The following is a 24557-nucleotide window of genomic DNA, read 5'->3' on the forward strand; positions in this document are numbered from 1 at the left end:
AGCGCTTGAGTAAACCATTCAGGTACTACCTGTCCTGCTGTTGGTTCTTCCTCGTTTCTAAGCGCTTGAGCCTTGTATCACATTCCTCGGGTTTCTGTCACAACATGCGCCTGTAATGCAACAATGCTGGCGAGTTTGGATGGCAGACAGAACACATGGTGAACCCACCAGAGAATTCCTCACATATGAAGAGGATCACTTTTGAAAAAGCTTTTAAGTGCCCCGTGAATACTTTATTCTGCTGCTCATTCTGTCTTAGATGTTGAGATTAAAGGATCAGGACATTGTTGAAAGTCAGCTGTCCTAAAGTTCCAAATAGAACTTGCCTTTTTTTTAAAGCTTCAGTCGACTAGCGTTCAAGTTGTCAAACAAAACAAAGCAGTAAGGCAGCGTACGATGCTGATCGATAAGATGCTAAAGTGCATCTGTCCAGCACAGCAAGGTCAGCCAAAAACAGGCGCAGACATTTGCACCCGAATTCACATGTAGGACAAATCCACTTGCATGAAACTTGTACAGGTTATAATACATTACGTAGTAAAATAAAAAGGTACATCTTCCAGGAAATGACTTGCAGTAAACAGTTGCGCTTCATCATGACCAGATGTGACATCATCACTTCTGGCTTATTAAAGTTTCAAACACATTAGGTCTCCATCTATGTGGCACAATGCATTTACCGTAACACAACTCTTATAAAGTTGCCGAGCAAAGCGATAAGTCAGTTAACAGCCCCGATGCTTGGTGCTTAATAGCCTCCATTAAATCTTGCTTCAGCCGTCGGTGCATAATATATCTGGACTTAAAAGCACTGGTGCCCCAGCGTCTCCTTGGCAACAATCTTGCATCACTTGGTTCTTCATAATGCCTGGCGTGATTGCACGAATGAGACCCTACTTTGGAACATATGGATTTCTGTTTCTGCCCACACACTTTACTGCTCATTCTAAAGCGCTTTAATAGAACTGAGTTGTCAACTGTAAAAGTGGTCTTTCTGTTTTGCTTTGGAGACCAAGAATGCCAAGAAGAAAACAGGAAGCGTTAAAAATGCTGGATTAAAAAAAGAACGGCCATAAAACTGAAATAGTGAGTGAGTTCACGGCTCCTGTACCGAAGAGGATCATGGGAGAAAGCCTCCACAATGCATCTGACTTGTTATTGTGGCGTTGTGTGTTACGCCCTGGCAGCCCGTCTTCTGACATTCACTTAAAGGTCAAGAGTTCTGTAGTAAAACTCACTTTGGTGAGGCCTGCAGGCGAGTGGCTGGTGCGAAACCACCCCCGCAGCCCACTCTTTTATCCCGACAACAATCACACTTCCTCCGCTCATGTTATTTCAGCTTTGTGGTGTTTATGGTGCGCTAAAGTTCCATTGTTGAATGGAGAGCTAGTGAGGTCTTTACGCCTCAATCGTGCCCTGCCATTAGCTCAAACGCTCTGTAAACACCGACTGGGTCAAGTTCATAGCCACAGAATGCTGTGCGTCAGCGCCACCAGCGTTTCCATGGCATCGCGGCGCTGGTGAGCTCATCGTTCACCCCATCCTTGACCACTCTTTGCCAGTTTTCGGTCCTCTGGTCCCCTGGTGACACCACGCTGAAGCTGGCCATGGAGGAGCGCGAAGCCAGAGCAGTGTGACGCAGACAGAGCAGCCACATGGAGGCACTTTGGTCGGAACCATGCAGAGGAGCCATCAAAGCGGAACACGTTTTCAGGGGGCGAAGTCACTGAGAAAAGGAAGTGAGGAGGTTAAGCTTACCACATTCGGTCAAATAAAACACGGAAGTGGCTTGTGCGCGGCCTCCCACATTCCCAGCTGCTCTTTGTTCTCATTAACAAAGGTAATATGTTGGGCATTAAATCAGAGCTGGACCATGCTGAAGCTGCTTTTAACGGTGTTATGGAGAATGGAGACCTTGGTCCCCTGGTGATCCTAGTACCACTCATGTTCCCTCATGTTCTAACCTTAGCAACATTGGGGATCGATTTTGCAATCCAAGGGAGGAAGCAATGGCACACAGATCACTGCAGTGTATCACAATATGATGAATCCTCCAATCACGTGCTGTTAATTCAAGCCTTTGTTGCCAAGCTGGTTCCACATGAAGAGACGGTGGATGCTAGGAATAGTAGAAATACCTTCAGTGTGACAGCGGGTGGACGGTTTCTGTCCCTGCTGCCAGACTGTTTCGCTGTGAAGAGAAGTGACGCTGAGCCGTCACCATGAGCTGAATTGGTTCCCGTAAGGGCTTTGAAGTTCCACCTATGTGTGAGAGCATGACTAGCAAGTCATGTGGTCTCGTGGTCGTCACTTCACAGTGAGGTGCACTGAAGGTGCGGGTCAGAATGTCATCACTGGTCACGTTGTTACCTTGTGACGTGGAGTGGAGTGGAAACTGGCATTGAGCTGCCTTTCTTGTCCTCATGTCCGGTGAGGATCAGGGTTGGAGGGGGGCAGTGCTTTGGTGGAAGAAGTTCCTGGTTTAATCCCCATTTGCAGCACTGGGGACACTTCCATCATCCATCTGTGTGAAGAAAGTTTGAGGGAGAGGGGCAGCAAAGGTCCCAGCGGGGGCTCATGTCTTTTCTGCAGTCGTATCAGATATCGGAAGGGCAGGCCCCTCAGGAAGCCTGCTCCCGGGTGCCCAACTTCAGCATGGGCGTGGCCCCCACATGGCACCCACTCTTTGTCTTTTTTTGTCTTTTTGTCTTCGTCCACTCTTTTCCCAAAGTGAGATGTACAGAACACACTGTATCAGTGAATTCCAATAGATGAGGTTTATCCTTTACCTTGTGATCCTGACCCTAGATTTGAGGTGCAGATACCCCTCAGATACATACATCAAATTCTGTTGGAAGTTTGTAGTGTTTGCTCATGGTTCCGTTGTTATTTTTCCATTGATGGTTGCCGTTCCTTTTGCACCAGGGAACAATGGCAACTGGACACAATCACATTTTCATCCTCCCAGATAGTAAACACCTTCATTACGATGTAAAACCATGTGATGCACATTGGTGATGATGACCTGTTAACCAGAAGCCAACATGCTATCGTCTTGATGATGGTGCTGGTGGTCTTTTTTAAAGCAGACTTTTTTTGTAGAAGTACCTGGATTTACTGACACATAATCCATGCAAATCTATAGCAACCACAGATGAAGCACAGTGAACCCTCGGCCTCAATATCTCATCACAAACCTGAACCTCCTGATCGAGTCCAGCGTGTCTCTGGAAATGGCATAAAATGTTCTTACAATTGCATTTCTTTTGTAAGTACAGAGACATCTACACTTCATTCATTTGTCATTTGATTTCTATTTTTCTCACCCGCAAACACCCACCTAAAGAGAAGGCGTCCGAAAATAACCTTGTGTCTAACCAGAGGAAAAGCTTGCTCCACTGGTATGGCACAAAGGGCACTGGAAAACTAGAAAAGAAAAGAAAACAAAAGCGATCTTTGTGTTGCTTTAGGACGGGCCTCCTCTGGGAGGATCAGCGCTGTGTCGTCTGTATACGTCTGTGTGTGGTTGATATTTGGCTGCTTGTTTCCATTTGCAGTAATCAGCGAGGAGGAAGAGCCCGTCCAAGTGCAGACAGCGTATCTCCAGAAGGTCCTCCCTTTGTCCCACACACGCTCAGCGACTCACACATGTGGCAAAACAACCTCTGACATTAAACTCCAGGAAAAAGGCCATGAAGGTTCGCGACGACGGCTTACACAATACGCCAGTGTTTGCTTTGATATAAATAGACACCATGGTTTATTTTTGACCGCAGGCTTGTGCGCGATAAGAAGGTGGAAAATTGTGTCAAAGAGGACGAAGTGAAACAGAGAGCAGCTTGATAAATGTCATCCGCAAGATACCAGGAAAAACTCAGAGTTCCAGGGTGTTTTATCTCTCACTGTCACAGCTCACATTTGCAATATTCCCTTGGTGCTTTTGTGTGGCTGAACACTCATCATCAGCAAAGTTTAGCAACATGTCAGTGAAGAATGACTGTACCTTGATAATAATAGTTCAGTGAAGTCATGCTGTCACTGAACTTGTATCCTAAAAATTGCTTTTTTCCTTCAAGGGTTCACAAAAATACTGAAAGAATTATTGACATGTGTCACATTTTATGCTGTATATTGTCATATTTTCGATCTTTACAAGTGTTGACTCTTTAATACATATACCTGCTGACACTGCTGCCCAGGTAGGTGATCACAGGCCGTGGCAGCAGAGCCCCATGAAGCCGGAGTCTGCGGTCTGACGCCACCACTCCTCTGAGCGAACTCGGTCATCAACCCACGACTGCAGGAAACCGGAAACAACGTCACATCTGTCATGAAACCGATCGCTTTCAGCATCATTTTGTAACATGAATAGCATTAAATAGAAACAGTCCAACTGCAATGACAAAAAAAGGCAATGCCAAGAAACAAGAATCTGGGAATCTCTGACTAACTTTGAGTCAGGAAACGTCTAACCTCATCCATGCCGTCGACGGTCGGACCACACTGACACTTAAGATCACAAAACACCTTCCATTCTGTGAAATAAAGAGGCACATCTGCTCCCAATTACTCCCACCCACCCAGCTACACAACTCAATCATGACCGTAAACTCTGCTGGGCAATTTTCTTTTATGATGTTGTTTTCTCTGCTTGGCATCGCTTTCAGTCACTGCAGTGTCGAATTCCATAGCTGGCATGATGAGGGTTCTCATGATCTCTAACTTGGAACGGAGGACATTGGTAAATTTACAAAACAAAAACAGTTCCTGAGGTGCCAAGAGGGTATAACGGGTAACTTCAGGAGGTCAACCAGGCAAGGCTGCAAAAACAGTGTTCACAGTAGTCCTGTAAACTCGTGCACATTTGTGTTTTTCTGGACTGAAATTCTTACTTCAAACATACTTTTTAACTGACATTGTAACTGTGAAGGTTCAAAATGAAAAAAAAAAATTCTGGACAAAAAGCCCTCCTTCCTGCCTTCCTATTTTGATTCTGGTTCTCGGTCTCTTGGCGGGTGACAAGCCATGGTCTGTCCACTCGGAAGGTCTCAAATATTGAGTATCTTCAAGGGATTTTTGTGTCCTATGTTGTCGTGAAATCAGCCTTCAGCGTTGAAGGATTCTGTGGTTCTAGGCGTCTGGATTGGGACTCAGAACCTCGCTCCCGGTGTCACTTGGTACATATAGCAACTTATGTGGAAGGAGCGCCATCTCATGCTAACCCTAACCACAACGTGTCCACAACATCCGGATTTGCCGGAGAAGTCGGAAGACGTGCTTCGATTGAAAACCTAATGTGTCAACATGCAACTTCTGTGTCACCATAGGACGCAAAAGTCAGATGAAGACACTCATTATTTGACGCCTTGGCAGAGAGAATGTGTCGCTGGTGTCGGACATTCAACAGGTTGGTCCAATTCAATGTCCTTAATTATTGTTTTCCCCTCAATAATTGTTCAAAAATGCAATGGAAAAATGGAAAAGTGTTTTTAAGTGGATCCAGCAGACTGGGTGAAATAATATTCATCCAACTCTTCTTTGACCCTCCGAAACCAGAACCCAGCAAGAGAACAGGTCCAAGTCTTAGACCTAGACTGACACCTCAGACGTACTAAAACATGTATCACTACTTTTACTTCAAATGACCGCAGTCTTGTTCTGCGCTACAGAGTTGGATCAAACAAATGTCTGCTGTGGGCTGACGATGGAAGAACACTGACGCACACATCTTTATTCAGAGCTGAAGTGATGCACCAGAAGGCAACACACTCTCATTTCTGACATTTTTCTTGCTGCTGTCATCCTTGGTCATGAACTCTGGGTTTTTCCTGGAAAAAAAGATCAAGGTTTGAAGCAGCTTAAGTTTCCTTTCATGAGTGACAGCCTTTGAGTAAAGACTCAAATGGCCGTCCCCTGGTCTTGTGACGCCCCTCTTCTGGGTGGCGAAACTGGCTGTGTCCAGACTGAACTGAATGTGCCCAGATTGCCAAAAAAATCACCACCAAATGGAGAAGTTGTCATTTTCAGTCGAGAAGTTTTGTCCTCCCTGATTGCAAAACACCGTCTTACACGCGAACGCACAGGAGAGCAGGACTTTGTGGGCTGGACAGAAGCCAGCAGCAGGGTACGAAGCACAGCATATAAACAAAGGCTTATCATGAGGTCACATCCTGGAGGGCTGAAAGTCTGTTTGATATTGGCCTCTTTGTTGGTGGATCAGTGGCCAGACAGCATCCCGCAGAGATGAACGCAGTTTTGGGGGGTGAGGGGATTAAAAAGAAGCAGAAGGATGTTGTGGTCAGTCACCGTGGGCTTTGTTGGTTTACCGACTCATTTCCTTCTCGGACTCGGAGGTAAACCCCCCTGACTCCCCACCTCTTGACCTGAAAAAAACTCAGCAGAAGGGCGCGTTGTGAGGAGGGGTGGAATGACAATGAAGATGCCTGTGTGAAGTATGTAATTACTGCGGAGGGAACTCCCAGCACCTGCAGTTTCCAACAATCGCTCTACTGTCAAACTCGCTTGTAAAAAGAAGAGCTAAGGTTTGATGAGTGTGTGTGTGTGTGTGTGTAGGCAATGAAAACCAAAGCAGGTGGGGGAAAGACCGACTGACAGATTCTTTGATCCGGAGCCTCATTTAGACACACAACCTATAGAGCGCTTACATTCTGTTCCAAAGGTCACCTTTACTGGACACAATTGACTCTGTGTTGACAACTTGATGGTGTGTTTTGGATGTTCAGATGGAAAGTATAAATGGCGAGTAATACATGAATCAAAGTGATCTTTTACTGTATCACATTTGAGTGCAGCAGCATCTGTGTGGTTTTGTGTGTCTGTCTCTGGTGGTGGGGTCAGGACTGCAGACTGTACGGGGCTAAATCTGAAACTGCACAGCCCACTGTAGGACAAATAAAGGACATGTAATCTGATCCCATTCATTTATTTATTTTTCAAATTTGCTCCACACGCTTGGCTCCCTGATGCCCGGGTTCTCCCCCAAAGTGACCCAGGATCCAGCTGCCCTTCCTCATGTCCAGCACAGCATGAGTTTACCCTGCTCCTCGTTGCATTCCAATGAAGGACTTTGTGTTTTGCTGGTATCAGACGACTGTATTACAGAGCTACATGACATCAATCACTTTTATTATGATGAGACCACAGTGTTCAGCAGCACCTGAACACTTGAGATTCCTCCATCTCATTTTCTATTCCTAGAATCTGGAAACAAAACAGGAAAGTACTTTCACTTCTGGATAAAGCAAATTAGCTCAGTAAATATTAGAATACAGTTACAAATGTGTCTATTTTCCCTGCAATTGTTTCCAATCTGATGCGTCTAACCTCCAGAGGAGCAAGAGAGAACACACACACACACACATTCACATGCGGGACTGTTGTTGTTTTTTCTTATCTTATTTGTAGCATTGTTTTTTACTTGCTCTTATGTTTCCACCTGTCATGCTGCTGGAAATGGGAATTTCTCTTCGGAGATCAATACAGTATCTATCTATCTATCTATCAATACTGATATTACTTTCATATTCGTAATGGTTGAATTTTCCAGTGCCGGAGAAAGAAAACGAAACTAGAAACTAGAAAAAGTTTTGGAGCTGGCTGAACAGGAACTTGAGTGAAGAGATGAGCAGATAAGAGGCTTCAAAGTGAATGTCCCACTGTGCGTGTTTATTGCGAAGAGACTCTTGAAGAGCAGAGCACTCAGAGGCTGAGTAGCATCAGATGTTGGATATGATTTTGAAGGCTTACTTTTTCACCTCATGACAACCTAACACCCTCCAGAGATGCGTCACATTCAGAGAGGGGCCCTTTTGTCCCTTCACAAAAGGGTGGATATAGTTCCCGAAATCCACGCTGGGTCGGCGGAGGTATTTCTCACACCGCAGCATTGAGGCCTTTGGTGGCGACGCAGGCCACGGAGCTTTGGCTGCAGTGACTCATGTATTTGAGGAAAAGAGGCTGAGTCATCACAATAATAACCCTCATCATCCTGCAGTCTGGACAGTTGCTGGGACTCATCGGCCAATCACAGCGAGACGGTCCTCCTCCCGATGACACCATATTGGTGTTGATTCAGCTGTTTGTGTTGGAGCACGCTAAGAGTAGCCTGTTGCTAATCGCGTCCATCTCTCAGCTTGTAATGGGGTGGATCTCAGTGTCCCTGGCCGCTCAGGCGGGGGCGCCGCCGCGGCAGATTTGGCTGTCACACGTGTGGTGCCGATAATGGCAGGGAACTTTGGATTGGCAGATTAGCGGCGATGTAATGAGCACAGAAGAAAAGCACATGCCGAGGATCCAGGACGTGTTTGCACATTGGCAGGGCGTCTGCCACAAACTCTGAAGGGAGCCATCATCCATGACCTCATCCGAGGCAAAAAAAAAAAAAAAAGAAAATCCCCCTTGCCTTTCACTTCTCCCTCTTCTCTCTTCCCTCTGCACATTCCTGCTTTCTGAACAGCTCCCACACTGTCTGGGAGCCGCAGCAGTGAGAGCGAACACACAGAGTCACTGTGGGTGGAGGGATGCACAGCAGAGGGGAAAGTATCGCCAAGGTCACGGACCCCACGAACAGGCCGTGGGCCGCTTCAGCAGCCCTACCGGGGGGGAATATGTGAGATGGGTGGGATGAAAGAAGATATTCAGAAGAAAGCCTTTTTCATCATGGGAGTTCCGTGGTGCTTGAAGAGGAAGAAGTCAACACCGCTGTCAACTTAACATCACAAAGATGCCTCACACTTCAACAGACTCACTTCTGTTCCGAACCCTGGATCGGGTCGACACCACATATTCAAAGGGCCACATTAGATACCGACTCTTGTGAGGGCCCGTCACGCCGAGAGACAGGGCCAAAGGAGAAGAGTAGTAATAAAATATTAGGAGAAAAACAAGGAAAATATAAAATTATATATTTAATTATACTTTTGTTTTCGTTTCAATGCATCGTATTCTGAATATGAATCTTGAGTATTGGAAGATCTTCTGAAGTGTCAACATCCAGACATATAAATAATGGCATTTTCTCCATTCATTTATTTTGGGGAACAAAAAATGTTAAAATGAGAAATGATCTTCAAACAAATTGAAGTAAACATTTCAAAATAACTATTAAATGGGGAGGAAAGGTTGACACATGAAATGAGGGAAAATATACTTGTGGTTTATTTTTATTTAAATAACTAATGAGTGACGTTTAAAATGCAACTATTAATGAAATATGGGGGAGATAATTTCAAGGAAGCAATTGCCGGACAAATGAACTGAATTCATGCCGTGTGGCTGATGACAGCTCCAGCGTGAGAGGTGAGTGTGTGAAATGAGCCACTGCTGCTGACCGTGATGAGGTCACTGCCGCTGCAGCAGCAGTCCTGAATCACCACCCGCTGAAGTGAAAGCGCGTGCCATTCTCAACAGGTGACCAACAGATATCGGAGTGTGAGGGCTTATGACTCGGTGAAGCCGTGCCCCCTGAAATGGAGAAGAAAACAAGTTTTTATCCAGTAAAATTGAATGAAAAATGTGAAGCACAGTCACCATGGATGTGCTGAAACATCGGGCAAGCATGTCGCCCAAGGCTTCTCCCTCATTGGCTCTCATGCCTTAGCACCTGTTGAAAGCACCAGTGAAAGACTGAACAAACAATCAAGAGATGACGAAACCAAGCCTGTGCAGTCAGAGTTGATGGTCAGCGTGTGGCCATTGCGCTGTGCTCTCCTGATGTGGATGTGACTTTTTAAAGCACCTTTAAACAGGAGTTCAATACACAACAATAACAACTTCTGAACTAACAACAGCGTCGCTGATATTGGCCTGTGTGATGAGCTTGAACTGTTAGGACATGTGAAAGAGCAGCGTCTGAAACACTTTCAGTGTAAAGCTGTGGCAACGGCTGCTTGAAAATGTGCCCTGGAGGGGCGTGGAGAGTGTTTTCGCTCAGTTTCGACATGAACCGACCGCAGAGGAAGCGCCATGAAGAAGAATGCCAGGAGCCCACTCCTTCTGCCGACCACAGCCTGCCGCCGTCCACCTCCCTCTGTCACTGGCTGCGGGGCCCGTCCACCCAGCACGCGCTGAGCTGATCCCCTAAAACCGCCATGAGTGCTCACACACACGCATGCGGAGCGGATATGGGAGGAGTCAGGCTTTTACAGGGAACCACAGGGCATACAGTAAGAGGCTGAAACAACAAGTGAGTCAGGCTTGTAGTCATCCTGTCTGTAGGCTCCCGTGCTTTGTGTGAGTCTTGTTATCGCTCAACAATCGCACCGAACAACATCCTTCATCTGGCCCTGTTTCGCAAGGCCGCTGGCCCTCGTAACATGACGCCGCCATCAGCATCCTCAGGGCCTAAATAGACTGAGCTAGAATTCGACAGTGTGACCGTGATACATCACAAGTATCTGACCAGCAGGGTGACATCAGCAGAGGGGAATCTGCTGGTGTCCCTTGCCCAGGCTCCCGCTGGCGATCACAGCGAGTGTCAGAGCAAAGATGATGACTTGTCTTTTTCAAACGTCAAGCTGCAGTGTCACTTCTTAGAGCTTAAGCCCTTGGGCCGCCTCTGTCTCGCCGAGAACACAATGTCGATGTATAAATAATCATGTACTGCTTGACCTCTGCAGCAGCCCAGGTTTCCACTGAAACACTGATCAGCAGCCTATGTCAGCTTCTTCTCTTCCGATCTCTGAACAGATTCGGTCAGAATGATGCGTCATGGGCGAGGATTTCTCCACATGTGCGTCCAAATAAAAAGAAAGGAAGAGGAAGAAAACGCAGACAGGAGGTCTGAGGATATGGGGGAGGTGCAAGGATGTTCGCGGGGCAGCTCTAAATTCGGGGTCTGAATCAGAGAAAAGGGCCGGAAAAGTGACAGTGGCAGAAAGATGCATACCCTTCATGCAGACTCGGTGACTCTGACTCGGCTTTCTTCTAGACCTCACTGCTGCCACTCGCTGGCATCCCATCCTGTCCATGTTCTCATCTGTTCATTCCTGAGTGATTCATGCCGGCGATGAGCTCAAAACAATCATTTGCCTTAATAATGTGTTCCTGCCATCCAATAAAATGATTGTGTTTCCCCAGCGCTGCTGTGCGCACGTCCATGTCAGAGTGGAAATCACCCATTGTTGCTGCGCCGCAGGACAGGAAGCACCTTTCACAACAGTGATTCAACACAGTCCAGCGAGAGGGGCTTATTACTCAAGTCTCCTTGGTGAGCATCAGCATGACAAATTATGTGTCTTCATGAATGGATTTATTTGTGGTGTAAAGGATTGCCTCAGTATCACCTTAGTATCAGGCTAGGGCAGTGGAGCGTGACCCTGTTTCAGCCATGCACCCCTCCATTTCCAGCCTCATGAATCTAACTATTGACATTTGACTCACTGAAATGATGTCTGTCTTGTGGCATGTATTATTTACTGTACCTACTCCTGTACATGTACTGTACTTCACTCTATGGGACTATTAAACATTTATTTTGATGTGGTTTTATTCGACATTTTGTCAAGGAGTGCAACTGGTGACGGTCAATCCCCTAAATCCTAAGAAGCCCAAAACATGAAGATTAGAAAAACTTTTTAAAAGACTAGTGTACTTGTAAGTACTTGCATTTCAGCACTCACCAATACCGAGTGCTGATGTCATTCCCCACAAAGTTAATTTGATTTTTTTTTGTCACTGCAGTACAAACACAAATATTACGAAATTGTCACAAACTGACTTTCAAAAACTGTACGCTGCTGTAAAGTGGTACCAGCTCCATGGCGTCAGCAGCCATTCTATGAGAGTGAGGTATCTCATGGGGCGCATCAAGGAAGCTCGTCCTCCAAGCCAGGAATCCTTCATAATCACATTTTAAAACAAAGAAGTAACGTTGCAACAACCGGATGACACAACACGCGATGGAAGTGGACGGCAGGATGGCGCCCTAGATGCAGTTTCGACATCACCGAATGACAGGAACATAATGGCTGCTTGCAGAAGGATAGTGGAAATCATGTCAGCTGTTCATCAACAGTCACATTGGTAAAATTCTTTGTTTTGTTTGTTTGTTTTCTTTTGTGTTACATTCAGAGCCAGCTGGAGGCTCAGAGATGCAACGCTCCCTCCAACACTATGACATAAATCTTTACTGGGCACATGGATGGGAATTAGGTTGCAGTTTCCCAAGAAGACTTGATCACTTGCTTTTTAACTATGGAATTCCCCACATTTGGGATTCAACTCATTCATAGCCCCACAGTCAAACCTGCATTATACGCCGTACCAAGAATGACGTATCATGACAAGAACTGCATTTGTCAGCCCCATGCCCCCAAAATCAGTCGGATGAAGGGAAAAAGCTACAACTGCCAGACTTCAGTGTAAACAGAGACTCTGTCTGTCCAGGAACAGTGAGTCTCCAAGGATGAAGACGAAGGGCTGGCAGAGCCGCTCCTCGGGCCCTACAAGGAAAATCCAGGAGTGGTGCAGACGGCTGAGCGGTTCCTTACTTTCTTTCCTGGCGGCGGTCCACGGAGCCACTCAGGGACCGAACAAATTCCCGTCTCTCTCTGCGTTCTGGCCCTTCAATACCCATCAGCCATCAGGAATAGCAGCTATGTGAGCATGACTGCACCGCTCTATTTCTGTTTCCCTGCTACTTGACATTGAGAGGACGGGATTATGTGGCTCCACTACTGTAAACCAATCTACCCACCTGACACTCGTATAAACACACGGACTTGCGTGCATGCGCTCGGAAACTCTGCAATCAAGACTTGCGATGGTGTTTTTTTGTTCCGCAGTTGATAAGCAACAGGTGGGGAATTCTGTCGACTCCACATGAGGCTTCGCTTAAAGTGCAGCCGCCACACATTCGACGGCGCTCGAATGTCCTGAGCTGGCTTGTTTCTGGGACTATGAAATGCTGAACGTGTCCTGCCACTGACCAGTCATAAATCGCTTTTTTTTTCCTGAAGGCAGCCCCTGGTTTCTGAGGTCACCATGTATTTTAGGAAGTCTGGGAATCAAGTCCATGTTTCATGTGGTGATGAGGCCTGTGAAAGCTCGGTGAAAGCAAAGCATCGTGCAGCAACATCCGTGTGGGAGGTGACATCAATGGAGTGACTAAGGCTCGCCTGAATCCCAGACCGCCTCTGAGTCCAGCTGGGTCTTCTGCCCGTCCCAACCCTCATTAGAGGTGCGTGCAGCGGACATGACGGCAGGGCTGCCACCCGCCTCAGCTGCGGTTTCTGTGAACTCCGCGCTGCTCAGAGGCAGCGGAGCCCTCAGATGTTGCCTCCGCGTCTTTGAACCTGACATCTGCTCGCGGTGTGAGTCACGGTGCCGTGGCACTGCACGTCAGGTGCTTCCCACTCGGCACGTTTCACATCTGTTCCCCGTGGATCAGCTCAGACGTCCAGCGATGAGTGTTGGCTGAATGATCCATGGTGGGATTGATGATGCCACTGTCAGCGCGCGACCGCAATAACAGCTTTATTTTGGCTGCGCATGGAAACAGGAGGTCCTTATGAAACACGGCCCTGCATGTGCTGCTGTATCCACATGGACTGGGAGGGAGGTCTGATACCGAAGGCACAGTCAGAGCAGAACCATGGCGATTGCCAGAGAGTCACTGGAAATGATGACCAGGATGGTGCCTGCCGTGGGGATGAAGTGGCGGGGCCAGGAGGAGAGTGCCTTGACACAGTAGAGTGTCAGGAAGAAAGAAGTGTCATGGCGTCTCTTTCCATTGTGAAGGCCCTTTTTCTCCGGCACCGTGTGTGTGTGTGTGTGTGCTGAGTGCCCATGGAAGCAATAGGAGGCCAGTGCATTTGATTCATTTACTCCCTGATCCTGATCTAAAGTGAAGTCTAAAATGCGTGTGATTTCTTTCCTCTCCACTTCCACAAGCTCCAGCAAAGCTTCAATATCCTGTGGACTGATTCACAAATTCAACAGCAAAGATCCCTGAACCCAACTTCCAGGCCTCTCGCCAAACTGAACTCCACATCTCAGGCGGTTGGTCGAGCTCTTCAGGCGACCTCTAACAGAAACCCACGTTGGCCATAGCTCTCCCTGAAATGCCCCACTTCTCATGGAGAGCGGCGAGAGCTCTTTCCCCTCTGGCTTAGCTCTTGTCACTAGGCACAAGTCTTCCTACCTCAGTCAATTCCAAAGGGATCTCCCTGGACTGAACAGAACCAGTTATCCCCGCTGTTTCAAGCGGACAAGGCTTGATCACTCTCTAAATACAATTAATGACATAGTGGCTAAAAACAGACCTGAGTGGCCTACGGCAAGGATGCAGGTGCTAATCCACCACATCGACAAGAGGAAATGATATAATGTCTTCATGAAAACAACCACTCTGGTCAGGATCAGGCGCAGGTCGGCCATTCATCGCGCTTTTTTATGAGCAACACAAAAGACACAGACTGAGTTCGTTGTTCTGCTTTATTTCTCCTCTACAAAACAACCACTTGAAACACTTCAGAACATTTTTATTCACATTTTTAGCTTGAGTTAGATTAGAAGATACGGCAAAGCCACTGACGAATGACAAAGCTTGGCAACAGTGCTTCAACTATTGAGCCACCTTCCGCAGACGAAGTAAAACAGAGCACATCACAACATATAATGTTATCTGCCTCAGCGAAAGCTCAGTGAAAAGGCCAACCCAAATCTAATCCATGAATTAATGAATCAATTTATTCATCACAGTGCTATAAATCCAGAGACCGGCATCAACACATTCAAACAAGGAGCAAATAATTTAAATTCCTGCTCCATAAATAAATAGTGTCCAATATGAAATGTAAAAAAAGGTTGAACAATCACATAAATACAGTTAAATAAATAAATTAAATGTATAAATATACTATTTGCTGTCAATGAAAAAGACTGTAGTAATGTGTAGGAGGGCTCGAAGCACTTCCCGGGACACAAAACACATCCGGCTCTTGATTTGGATGCTCAGACAGCGTCTCATCACAGGTACAGCTCTCCCTCCGCCTTCCTCTTCTTCTTGTGTATTGTTTATGCTCGACATGGCCCCGGCCTGTCCTGGGCCATGTTGCCGTCCCCTCCAGGGCTCCAGGGAAGGCACCGAGCTGCCTGCATCTCATGAGAACATCCAGCAGACAGTGAAGCCACCCATCCTTCTTCATGTTTGCTGCTTTGATTCTACAGGACCTCCTTTCTCTATCACTTCCCCTTCTCTTTTTTGAGGTAGAACTTCCACATCTCAGCCTGTAAGAAGACAAATCTATTGAACAACCATGATCAGATCTGAAGATCTGCAGAGCAGGATCTGGACTCACCAATCCTCGCCTCTTCACTGGTTTGATGTTAACCCTAACTTGACTTTCTCCTCACTCTCCACGTCGTACGCTCCCCGCTTGTGAAACCTGGAACAGGAAAAGGGGGTCACCACTTTAATGAAGCAGATGGATTCCATTATATATCGACCAAGTATAAGACCCTTTGAAGCAGACGAGGGCCATGACATTTCCTAAGGGGCCACATTTCTACTGTGAATGAGCCAAAACACAGAGAGGAAACGGAGAATTTTGTTACTTAAACGATATAAAACTATGAGAAAAGGTGAAAAATATGTACTTAAAATAGCTTCTCTGACATTAGTGAATACAGTCCAAGGCCACTCGTGGCCCCCGGGCCGCACCTTGCCCACCTCTACTCTAACATTCTCAATTTATTCACTTAATACTTCATTAGCGGTCTTCAAATCTTCTCGAACCATCTGCATGTGATTCTCTCCTTTTGCTTCTCCAGTTCAAGCCCGTTCCCACGACTGAAACCCATTTATTGCACCTGCGTTTCCCTCACCTGAGCATCAAGAGCAGCCCGATGATGACAAGGCAGACGGACGACAGCACCACGGCCACCACGGCCAGAGCGGTGGTCCGGTTGTAGCCCTCCTTCGGTCTCTCCACGGGCAGCGTGAAGAACTCGCACCTCTCGCCGGAGAAGCTTGCGTCACACCTGTATCGAGAAGAACACATTCGAGGAGTGAGACTCAACTGTGACCTAATGCGACTCTTTTGAACCCATGAACTGGGCCTTACACGCAGGAGGCTGCGCGGATGTCCCTCAGGTAGCGGCAGGTGCCGTGGATGCAGTAATCCTTGTACTTCTTCAAGCAAGGATCCCTCTTCTTTCCTTTGCCTTTTCCCTTCTTCCTCCCTTTGCCTCTCCTCCTCGTGCCCTCGCTGGTTTCTGACACCAATATGGCGGACGGGTCCTTAGGTCTGCTGACCATGGCCACTGAGAGAAGAATTGAGAATTGTTAGAGTTGAATTACAGCCATGTTGGAATGGTTTCCGTCACCTTTTGGCAGCCCCAGGTCGTAATCCCCAGACGTGCTGTCGTCATATTCATCCGTGTCGTAGTCCTCAGTGTAGTCGTACTCCTCATCCTCCTGGCTGGACTCTGTGTTGCCCAGGCCGTCGCCCCCCCTGCTCTCCTCCTCCTCTGTCCTCCGCTCGGGACCCAGGAAGTTGATGACCGTGGTCTGGCGCTGCCTGTTGCCCTCATACCTGTCCACAGCTGCGGCGTTGGCCAGCCGGGACAGTGCTGCAGGAGGAGGAGGAGGAGGAGAGAGAGTTATTCCAGTGCTGCTCCTTTCTGACATCTGGAGAGAGGTTACTGTGCCAGAGTGGGCGGACTCCCAGGGGCAAGTCCAGGCAAGTTTCAATGGCTCAGGGGGAGGACTTTATTTTATGGCTCCCATACCAGAGTAGTTGGGAAACAGGGCACAGCAGTGATGTCGACTGCTATGCTCAAGGGCACTAAGGCACCAGCGGCGTAGAAAAAAGTTGCCCTGGCTCAACCACCCACATAAATAAATGCATGTACAGACAGTTAGCTAATGTCAGGCAACTATATGAGTTAAAAATAAATGTATCCGGTTACATAAAGCGCGCTCTATAATAAGGTAGTCGAGTCCGGGGGCTCCGAACCAGACTGGCATGACGAAAATCGGTCGCCACAAATGTAATTTTCAAAGCAATTGGTTAAAAAAGTAGCAAGAATAAACGAGATAAATGAGACTTGAGACTCACCCAGAGCGTGAAGGAGAAACAGCACCATTTTCAAAGTCCTCATGTTGGCAAAAGTGAAGTATTCCGGGGTAAGAATATATGTCCGCGCTCTTGTTTCTGCCACTCAATAGTCCGAGGGTGGCCGCGTGCGGTATATTCCAGGTGGGAGCGACCGTGACAGGACCGTCCACTGCTGCCTGATAAAGAGGACTAAGGGCGGCACAAGGTTTTGTAGGGCCCAGGCCCCGCCCACCGGAGCCGTCCGTTTCCTCCAAGCACGTGGTCCCTCTTATTGCGACTATTGAAAACGGTTTTCACTGTTTGCTGTCATGCTGACGCTTTTATTTTACTCGCAATTTGGTATGATGACAACAAGAGCAGCACCCTTTTACAATATTTAAATTAATTAAATAAGTATTTATATATATGTATACATAAATACATATATATACATGTATACACACACACATACACACATATATATGACTGATGAGTCATGAGGGAAATATGTCATACATTCATAAATCTGTATTGGTGCGGCAACCGACACAGAAATGCGTTGTTGTGCAGCGCAACATGCGATTATAGTGATAGATCCTTATCTGACTGTGATAGCTGAAAGCTGAAAGGAACACTCACACTCAGGAGGTATTAACACAGCCGGTTTTATTCACGGTTCCAACTTCCAACAACCTGGATGGTGACCCGGCAACATAACAAGAGCGCCCCCAAGTTGTGACCCCCCATGACACATCATAACGTCACCACCATAAACACTTGGGTAAGTCTAATAAAATCATAAAATTGTCATAAAATAGAATGGAACATAAAAGACTAACCCAAAACAAAACATAAACAACAAAATAGCAAGCGCCATGGCCCACAACCTTTATCTCCTGTTCCACTTTTTGAACATAATCTTTCAGATACCTTGGGGGTTTTCTGCTCCTTTTTGGTCAAACTCTTCCTAGAGATGGTGAGCCTACCAGGTCACTGTCTGCCTGTTTGTTTAGTTTTAAACTGACTTCACTTGGCTCAGTCTCCAGTGAGATCCCATCCCCAAGTGGATTCTTCACTTCGACATCCTCCACAGTGGGCGTGGGTCTCTGTCCTGTTAAAATGGACAGTTTCCTACTGAAAACCTGGTCTACGTGCCTTCTCACAGTTTTCCCATTTCCAAGAGCCACCGTGTAGGAGACTGGTCCTGTGCATTCCTGTATTAACCCTGGAACCCACTTAGTTTTTTGTGAACACCCGGTCACCTGTCTGAAAACCTCTGAAGCGAGCATGTTGCTCATGCTGAACTTACTGGTTTGCCTGTTTCAAGTTTGCAAAAAGTGTCATTCTTTATCCTCGTCGCCAAATGTGATAGCTGAAAGCTGAAAGGAAAACTCACGGGAGGTATCAACAAATTCCAACAAACTGGATGGTGACCCGGCAACATAACAAGAGCGCCCCCAAATAATCCATGACACATCATAACACTGACTTTAAGTCATGAAGAAAATATGATGACACCTCCAAGTTTCAGTTGAGACTTGGGACGCTGCGACCGAATCAACTCATCTTTTTCCAAGATGTGCCAAGTCAGGAAATTAAACAAACAACAACAACAACAACAACAACAACAATAATAATGCAGTTACGTGTCCATATTTAATGCGTTCAAGATGTAATTGCAGCCAAGCAGGTTCTGCTTTCATGTGACTAAAGTTGCAACCAACTTTCATCATGCTCAAAATAGAGGGGAGAAAATAGACGAACGTATCTTCCTACACTGGCATGAAACAGCATATTTCATTATTATAAACAAGTAAAGCCAATGTGATCAATCCTGTGTTCACTGATTCTTAATTCTAAAACATTTACCATTTTAAACTAAAAAGGCACGGGGGATTACAATGGCCGCAGATCTAAAGCGTCATCGTGTGGCGAAACAGAACAACTACAGAAAAAATGTTTTAATTTGTTTTAATTGTTTACGATGCATTTGAATATTGTTATGGGGACATTTGACCTGCATTCACGAAACATGAAGCGCATTTGAAAATTATCTTTCAAATATTTTATAAAATATGCAGCATGCTATTAAAGATAATTATGTGTTATTACACGGTAACTATATGAAAATACATTTGAAAATTTGGACAGAAATTGTATGTACTGTAGTTTCATGAGTAGTTGCAGGAAGGCAGAATGCATGATCGTGAAAAGTCGGACTGTATTGTTGGGAATAAATTCTCACTTTAATCTGAGAATTCTGACTCTAAGAGCGTCATTGTCACTTGGAATTCCAGATTATAATCTCGGAATTCTGTCTGAGAAAACCAGACTTCTCATTTTAATCTGGGAATTCTATTTAATTTATTTTTAAAATGTCCACTAGGGGGCAAGATTGTAAACATAAGTCTATACAGCTAATGCAGTGGCGAAGAAGTCGAAGGGTCACGTGCCAAGTTGGGAGGGGGGGAAAACATGGCAGACGAGTCGGAGGAAGTAAACACAGCTGTTGATGGGGAAGCTACAGAGCGGACAGACGAAACCCCGACGGGCGATGAGAATGTCGACGGCCCCACACAGAATATGCCTGAGAAGCCGGTGTCGGAGAGCAGTTGGTCCGCCCCACTGCTGTCTTTGGCGCGACGGGCCACGGAGACGCTGAGCAGCGGGGTGAGCTCCTCACTCGCCTCCGCTCCCAGCGCTCCTTCTTCTGAGGCGGAAAACCACTTCCATAGTCAAGCAAAACTTCTTCCAGGTACGTTACCATAAAGGCGCCTTCATTTCTTTCGACAATATAAAACTTCAACAATGTGCAAGTTTGGCTTTCCATCCTGTCAGCAGTCAAACACATGACTTGGAGTGGAGAATCAGGATTTTATGGTTTAATTACTTTGCAGATCCACGATAAACTGTCCTTGTTTTCTGTGTGCCTTCGACACAAAGTTCATTGGCATATTTGGATCCTATTTTTTTTTTAAATTCCACGACTTTTTTTCACATTGAAACTACGAAACTAGCTTCATTGTATTGTTGTGCATATGCCCCCGTTTGATGAATCGTGAGCACAGATGAAGCTAGTCTGAGAAGGAAACTCATTTCAAACTCCTGTCGAGCAGTGCTGCCCCTCAAGGACCCGATGGCGATTGAAAGGTCCAACCTGCTCAGCATGATGAAGCTCAGCATCAAGGTGTTAATCCAGTCGTCCCTAAATCTGGGCAGGACGCTGGACTCGGATTACCCTCCTCTGCAGCAGTTCTTCATAGTCCTGGAGCACTGCCTCAAACATGGATTGAAAGGTAAACGCACCATCTGCCACACGACGAAGCTCAGCAAGTTCAAGCAATTCAACCCACTCACCTCCAAATTGTGTCTTCAGCTAAGAAAACCTTCATTGGTCAGAACAAGTCCATATGGGGCCCTTTAGAGCTGGTTGAAAGACTGTGTCCCGAGTCAGCCAATATTGCCACCAGTGCCAGAGACCTGCCTACCATCAAGTATGTTTGACTGCATGACTTGATCTTGACTGGCGTCTGTCTTGTGTCTGAGCACTGACGTTGTGTGTTTGCAGAACAGGTTTGGGGAGAGGCAGAGCTTGGTTGCACTTGGCCTTGATGCAGAAGAAGGTGGCAGACTACATGAAAGCCTTGCTGGACCGTAAAGATCTTTTGAGGTTGACAGGAATCTTAGGAAAGATTGTAGTGCTATCCGATACAGCTATTGTTCTAGCGTCTGTCCTCCCTCTGTGCAGCGAGTTTTATGACTCAGGAGCTTTGATGATGGAGGAGGAAGGGGCCGTGATGGGAGGACTGCTAGTGGGGCTCAACGTCATTGATGCTAACTTGTGTATAAAAGGAGAAGACCTGGACTCTCAGGTGAGTCTGTGCTGCATTGTTTGATCACAGTGTTGCAGCCAAGACACTGATGGAGCTGTCTTCCTCACTAGGTTGGAGTCATCGACTTCTCCCTTTATCTTAAAGACTCCACTAATAATGAAACTACAAAAGAGTGAGTACATTGAGGGATAGTTTTTCATGTTTTTGAAATTAAAGTTGGTTATTTTAACTGTGTAGAATAGTTGAATTTTTATATTTATTATCGCAATTGGCTTTTTAGAGTTGTCATGTCACGGCGTCACCAAGTTGAAAGTTCCAGTTGTGTTTTTTCTTTTATTCTCGATCAACTGTTATTACACAGCCAAAAACTAGTGTTGAGTAGATCACCATGGAGTAGGTGCTGAATCATTGTTAAGTGTAGTCCATCACCACACATGGCAAGGCAGGTGACCGGTGTGTAATGACACTAGTAAGGAGGTGAATCACGGTAAACATTCACACTACCCAGCTCCTCTGAGAGTGAAGCTCTTACTAGGATTTTGTGCTGTGCGATGGTTGCATCCCAGTGACAGCAAGATGACGGCCATCCTGGACCAGAAACATTACATCGAGGAGCTGAATCGCCACCTGAGTGGCACCGTCACTGACCTGCAGGCCAAGATGGACTCCCTGGAGAAGACCAACAGCAAGCTGATTGAAGAGGTCGGTGGTGCTTCTCTGGTCGGGTGATTTTCTAAATGGTATCTCCATCCCTCGTGTAGCTGACAGCAGCGACTGACCGGATCAACTCCTTGCAAGAGGAACAGGAGCAGCTGAAGATGGAGAACGAGACAATCATGCAGTCCAGCCAAAAGAAAGAGGAGGTGGGAGTCACAGCAGCTCGGGAGGTGACTCCGGCATCCCACGTGTGGTGGTCTGTTTCCAGGCAGCACTTCAGGACAGCCAGGTGGAGCTGGAGACGTACAAGCAGACGCGGCAAGGCTTGGATGAGATGTACAACGTGGTGTGGAACCAGTTCAAGGAGGAAAAACGAATTCACCAGGTGAAGTTGAGAACCTCCTCCATATTTGCTGGTGAAGTCCTGACAAGAGGGTGTGACTGCCTGACAGGAGCTGGAGCGCGAGCTGGAGCTGCAGGTGGCTCTGAAGACTGAGATGGAGGTGGCCATGAAGCTGCTGGAGAAGGACTCGCATGAGAAGCAGGACACACTGGTGGCTCTGCGCCTCCAGCTGGATCAAGTCAAGGCTCTGAACCTCCAGATGTTCCACAAAGTTCAGGTAGGTGGCGTGTGCAAAGCGAGGGGTGAGGTCAGCTGATGCAGCGCTGTGTCATGGCGTCAGAACTCCGAGCAAGAGGCGGCGAAGAAGCAGGCGCAGGCGGAGCAGCTGGAGAAGAAGATGAATGAGATGGAGAAGGCCATGGCGAACATGGAGCACAGGTCAGATACGCTCACCCTCAGCTGCATGTCGGTCTTTATTCAGTTCAAGTTCAATGCAGGTGAGTTTTGCTTGTGGGTCACAGGCTGAAAAGTTCGGAGCAGCGGCGGCAGGAGAGCGACCTGTCGGACCGAGACATGCGGCTGGAGCTGGAAGGGAAAGTCCGCTCGCTTCAAGGTCAACTGGGCGACCTGGATGCACTCAGGTGCGCCGCACTGTCCACAACAACACTCTGGCCCTGGCGAGTGTTTACCCCGCGGGGACAGTCCAGGACCACAAACTCCATCTGGGGTCACAACACTGCATGCACTGATGAAAACAAGACAGAAATTTTGTCGACGATAGTTTGGCTTTCAAGCTTTTTCTTTCCTTGTTGTTATTATTATTTTCATATTTCAAGTTCATGTTTTTCCCCAGTTCATTTTCCCATTTGATCTAGTTTCTGTTTCTCTTCAAAACGAATGATATTGATCCGTTTTATGCACCTTGCGTCTTCCATGGCTGCCGTGTAACCTTGTTGCATGTCCAGGGTGGGTCTGGAGCAGGAGCTGCGGCAGGAGCGGGAGCAGAGGCAGAGCCTTCAGAGAGCTCTGCAGAGGGAGCAGGACAACAGCGCCGAGCTGCGCACACAACTGCAGCAGCTGCAGGGTCTGCACACGGTCGGTGGCCACGCTCTCAGTCAAACACCAACCTGTCCTCATGATGGACACAAGCCTGGACGATTGTTGTTGACTGGGTGGCCTGATGTTGCAGGAGCTGCAGGACCTGAAGCAGGAGAAGCAGCAGTTGCAGCAGAGGTGTGAGCAGCAGGAACAGGCTTTACAGGAGATGGGGCTCCATCTCAGCCAGTCAGTACCCCTCCCCTGGCATCTCTCACTGCTTCACACCACCATGTTCACAGTTGTTCATGTCGCAGGTCGAAGCTGAAAATGGAGGATTTCAAAGAGGTCAACAAAGCTCTGAAGGTAAGCTGTGATCAGCGTGTCTCTTCAGCCAGTTGGCTTGATGGTCGCTCCCCCTCAGGGTCACGCCTGGCTGAAGGACGACGAGGCCACGCAGTGCAAGCAGTGTCAGAAGGAGTTCTCCATCGCTCGCAGGAAGGTGGGTGTCTCCAGGCCACGGTTCGGTGGCGTCACGTGACTGACGCTGTGCGGTGTCTCCAGCACCACTGCAGGAACTGCGGCGACATCTACTGCAGCAGCTGCTCCAGCCAGGAGCTGGCGCTGCCCTCTTACCCTCGCCCGGTGCGGGTGTGCGACATGTGCCACTCGCTGCTGCTGCAGAGAAGCTCATCCAGCAGCTCGTGACAGACGCCACATCAGGTTCCTTCTGACTCTGACTGGAATGTCACTTTTCTCCTTCCACTCTTACCTGAAATTCAGGCTCGCTCGTGTTTCCCTGGACACTGATCGCTCCACCTCACTCATGCCACGCTCAGCTCAATGGTAGGGCCACCGCTGATGCAGCATCGGCATGGCTCGGCAGAGGGTGTCGGGGTCACTGCCGCTCACACATGCATCCACCCAGGGTTCCCAGGCTGTTTTTAGTCCTTCTCACTTCCCTTTTATTCAGGCTTTTACATGTGATAAGCTGAGGCCACGGACCGACACCAACAACTGCACCCACCAAAAGGTCAGAGCTCCAGTAAGATGGGAATCATTGAAACATTTAATGGACAAGATTTTATCTATACGCATGAAGAGGATCCCGTTCATCGTTCACCAGTAGGAGTGACTGTTGACGATTTTCAAATTTGCAGAAGAGTGACATTAACAAAATAACATTCAATAATAATTCTTGATACTAATATTACATTTTGGATATTTTTTTTCTTTCCCAAAAATAAACTTCAGGTTCCTCCTTCCTATTTGCACTCTGGAATGTATCCTTATTCTGAGTGGCTTTTTGTATTTTCATTTAAATTTAATTCAAGATCAAGTAGTGCAATGTCTGATCAGTGTTAAACTTGCAAGTCACCTTGGCTCAGGCCCTGACTTGGTGGGTCTCGAGTCATCCCATCTGTCTTTGCCGTCAACGTTCTGTTTAAATGTGAATTCAACACCGTTGTGTCTTTTTGACATGTGGATTCAGGCAGAAGTATTGTACTAACGATTGTAGAGTCTGTGTTTTATTGTGAATTTTCAACGCTACAGAGTGGTTTCCCTGAATAATTTGGATGTTGCGACCTGCTTTTCTATCACATTTGATAAACAAATAAAAGATATTTT

General features: G+C 47.0%; 3 protein-coding genes across 3 annotated transcripts in view; 1 reads left to right on the forward strand and 2 right to left on the reverse strand.

Moving 5' to 3' along the window:
* Positions 1–175, reverse strand: part of rmnd5b (required for meiotic nuclear division 5 homolog B) — a 28297-nt gene extending 28122 nt beyond the window's left edge. The window contains exon 1 of the mRNA XM_053878518.1: positions 30–175. The gene's annotated coding sequence lies outside the window, so the exon portion shown is untranslated. The remainder of the gene's footprint in view (positions 1–29) is intronic.
* A 14270-nt stretch (positions 176–14445) lies between these two features.
* On the reverse strand, positions 14446–17248 carry LOC128767411 (proheparin-binding EGF-like growth factor). The gene is made up of 6 exons (XM_053879459.1): positions 17082–17248; positions 16348–16593; positions 16086–16284; positions 15847–16002; positions 15321–15407; positions 14446–15249 (listed from the first exon to the last, which is right to left on the reverse strand). The coding sequence occupies exons 1-5, from the start codon at positions 17122–17124 to the stop codon at positions 15335–15337; spliced, it is 717 nt and encodes a 238-aa protein (XP_053735434.1). The 5' UTR covers positions 17125–17248; the 3' UTR covers positions 14446–15249; positions 15321–15334.
* A 2269-nt stretch (positions 17249–19517) lies between these two features.
* On the forward strand, positions 19518–24549 carry rufy1 (RUN and FYVE domain containing 1). The gene is made up of 17 exons (XM_053879303.1): positions 19518–19815; positions 20177–20356; positions 20437–20554; positions 20629–20730; positions 20809–20932; positions 21004–21065; positions 21460–21595; positions 21655–21756; positions 21819–21935; positions 22003–22170; positions 22234–22331; positions 22415–22534; positions 22859–22988; positions 23083–23177; positions 23246–23294; positions 23353–23430; positions 23493–24549. Exons 1-17 carry the CDS (start codon positions 19536–19538, stop codon positions 23634–23636), a joined length of 2103 nt encoding a protein of 700 aa, XP_053735278.1. The 5' UTR covers positions 19518–19535; the 3' UTR covers positions 23637–24549.
* The last annotated feature ends 8 nt before the right edge of the window (positions 24550–24557 follow it).

This window comes from Synchiropus splendidus, chromosome 11 (genome assembly GCF_027744825.2).
Source record: "Synchiropus splendidus isolate RoL2022-P1 chromosome 11, RoL_Sspl_1.0, whole genome shotgun sequence".
In the NCBI taxonomy this organism is placed as follows: domain Eukaryota; kingdom Metazoa; phylum Chordata; class Actinopteri; order Syngnathiformes; family Callionymidae; genus Synchiropus; species Synchiropus splendidus.

Excerpts from the sequence above, each read along its gene's own strand:
- LOC128767411 (XM_053879459.1), bottom strand. The coding sequence starts at position 17,124 with ATGAGGACTTTGAAAATGGTGCTGTTTCTCCTTCACGCTCTGG. Across the intron at positions 16,285-16,347 it reads CGACCTGGGGCTGCCAAAAG|TGGCCATGGTCAGCAGACCT; the intron begins GTGACGGAAACC and ends TTCTTCTCTCAG. Across the intron at positions 15,408-15,846 it reads GGGCTGCTCTTGATGCTCAG|GTTTCACAAGCGGGGAGCGT; the intron begins GTGAGGGAAACG and ends TTCCTGTTCCAG.
- rufy1 (XM_053879303.1), top strand. The coding sequence starts at position 19,536 with ATGGCAGACGAGTCGGAGGAAGTAAACACAGCTGTTGATGGGGAAGCT. Across the intron at positions 19,816-20,176 it reads TCAAGCAAAACTTCTTCCAG|TGCTGCCCCTCAAGGACCCG; the intron begins GTACGTTACCAT and ends CCTGTCGAGCAG. Across the intron at positions 21,066-21,459 it reads AATAATGAAACTACAAAAGA|TGACAGCAAGATGACGGCCA; the intron begins GTGAGTACATTG and ends GTTGCATCCCAG.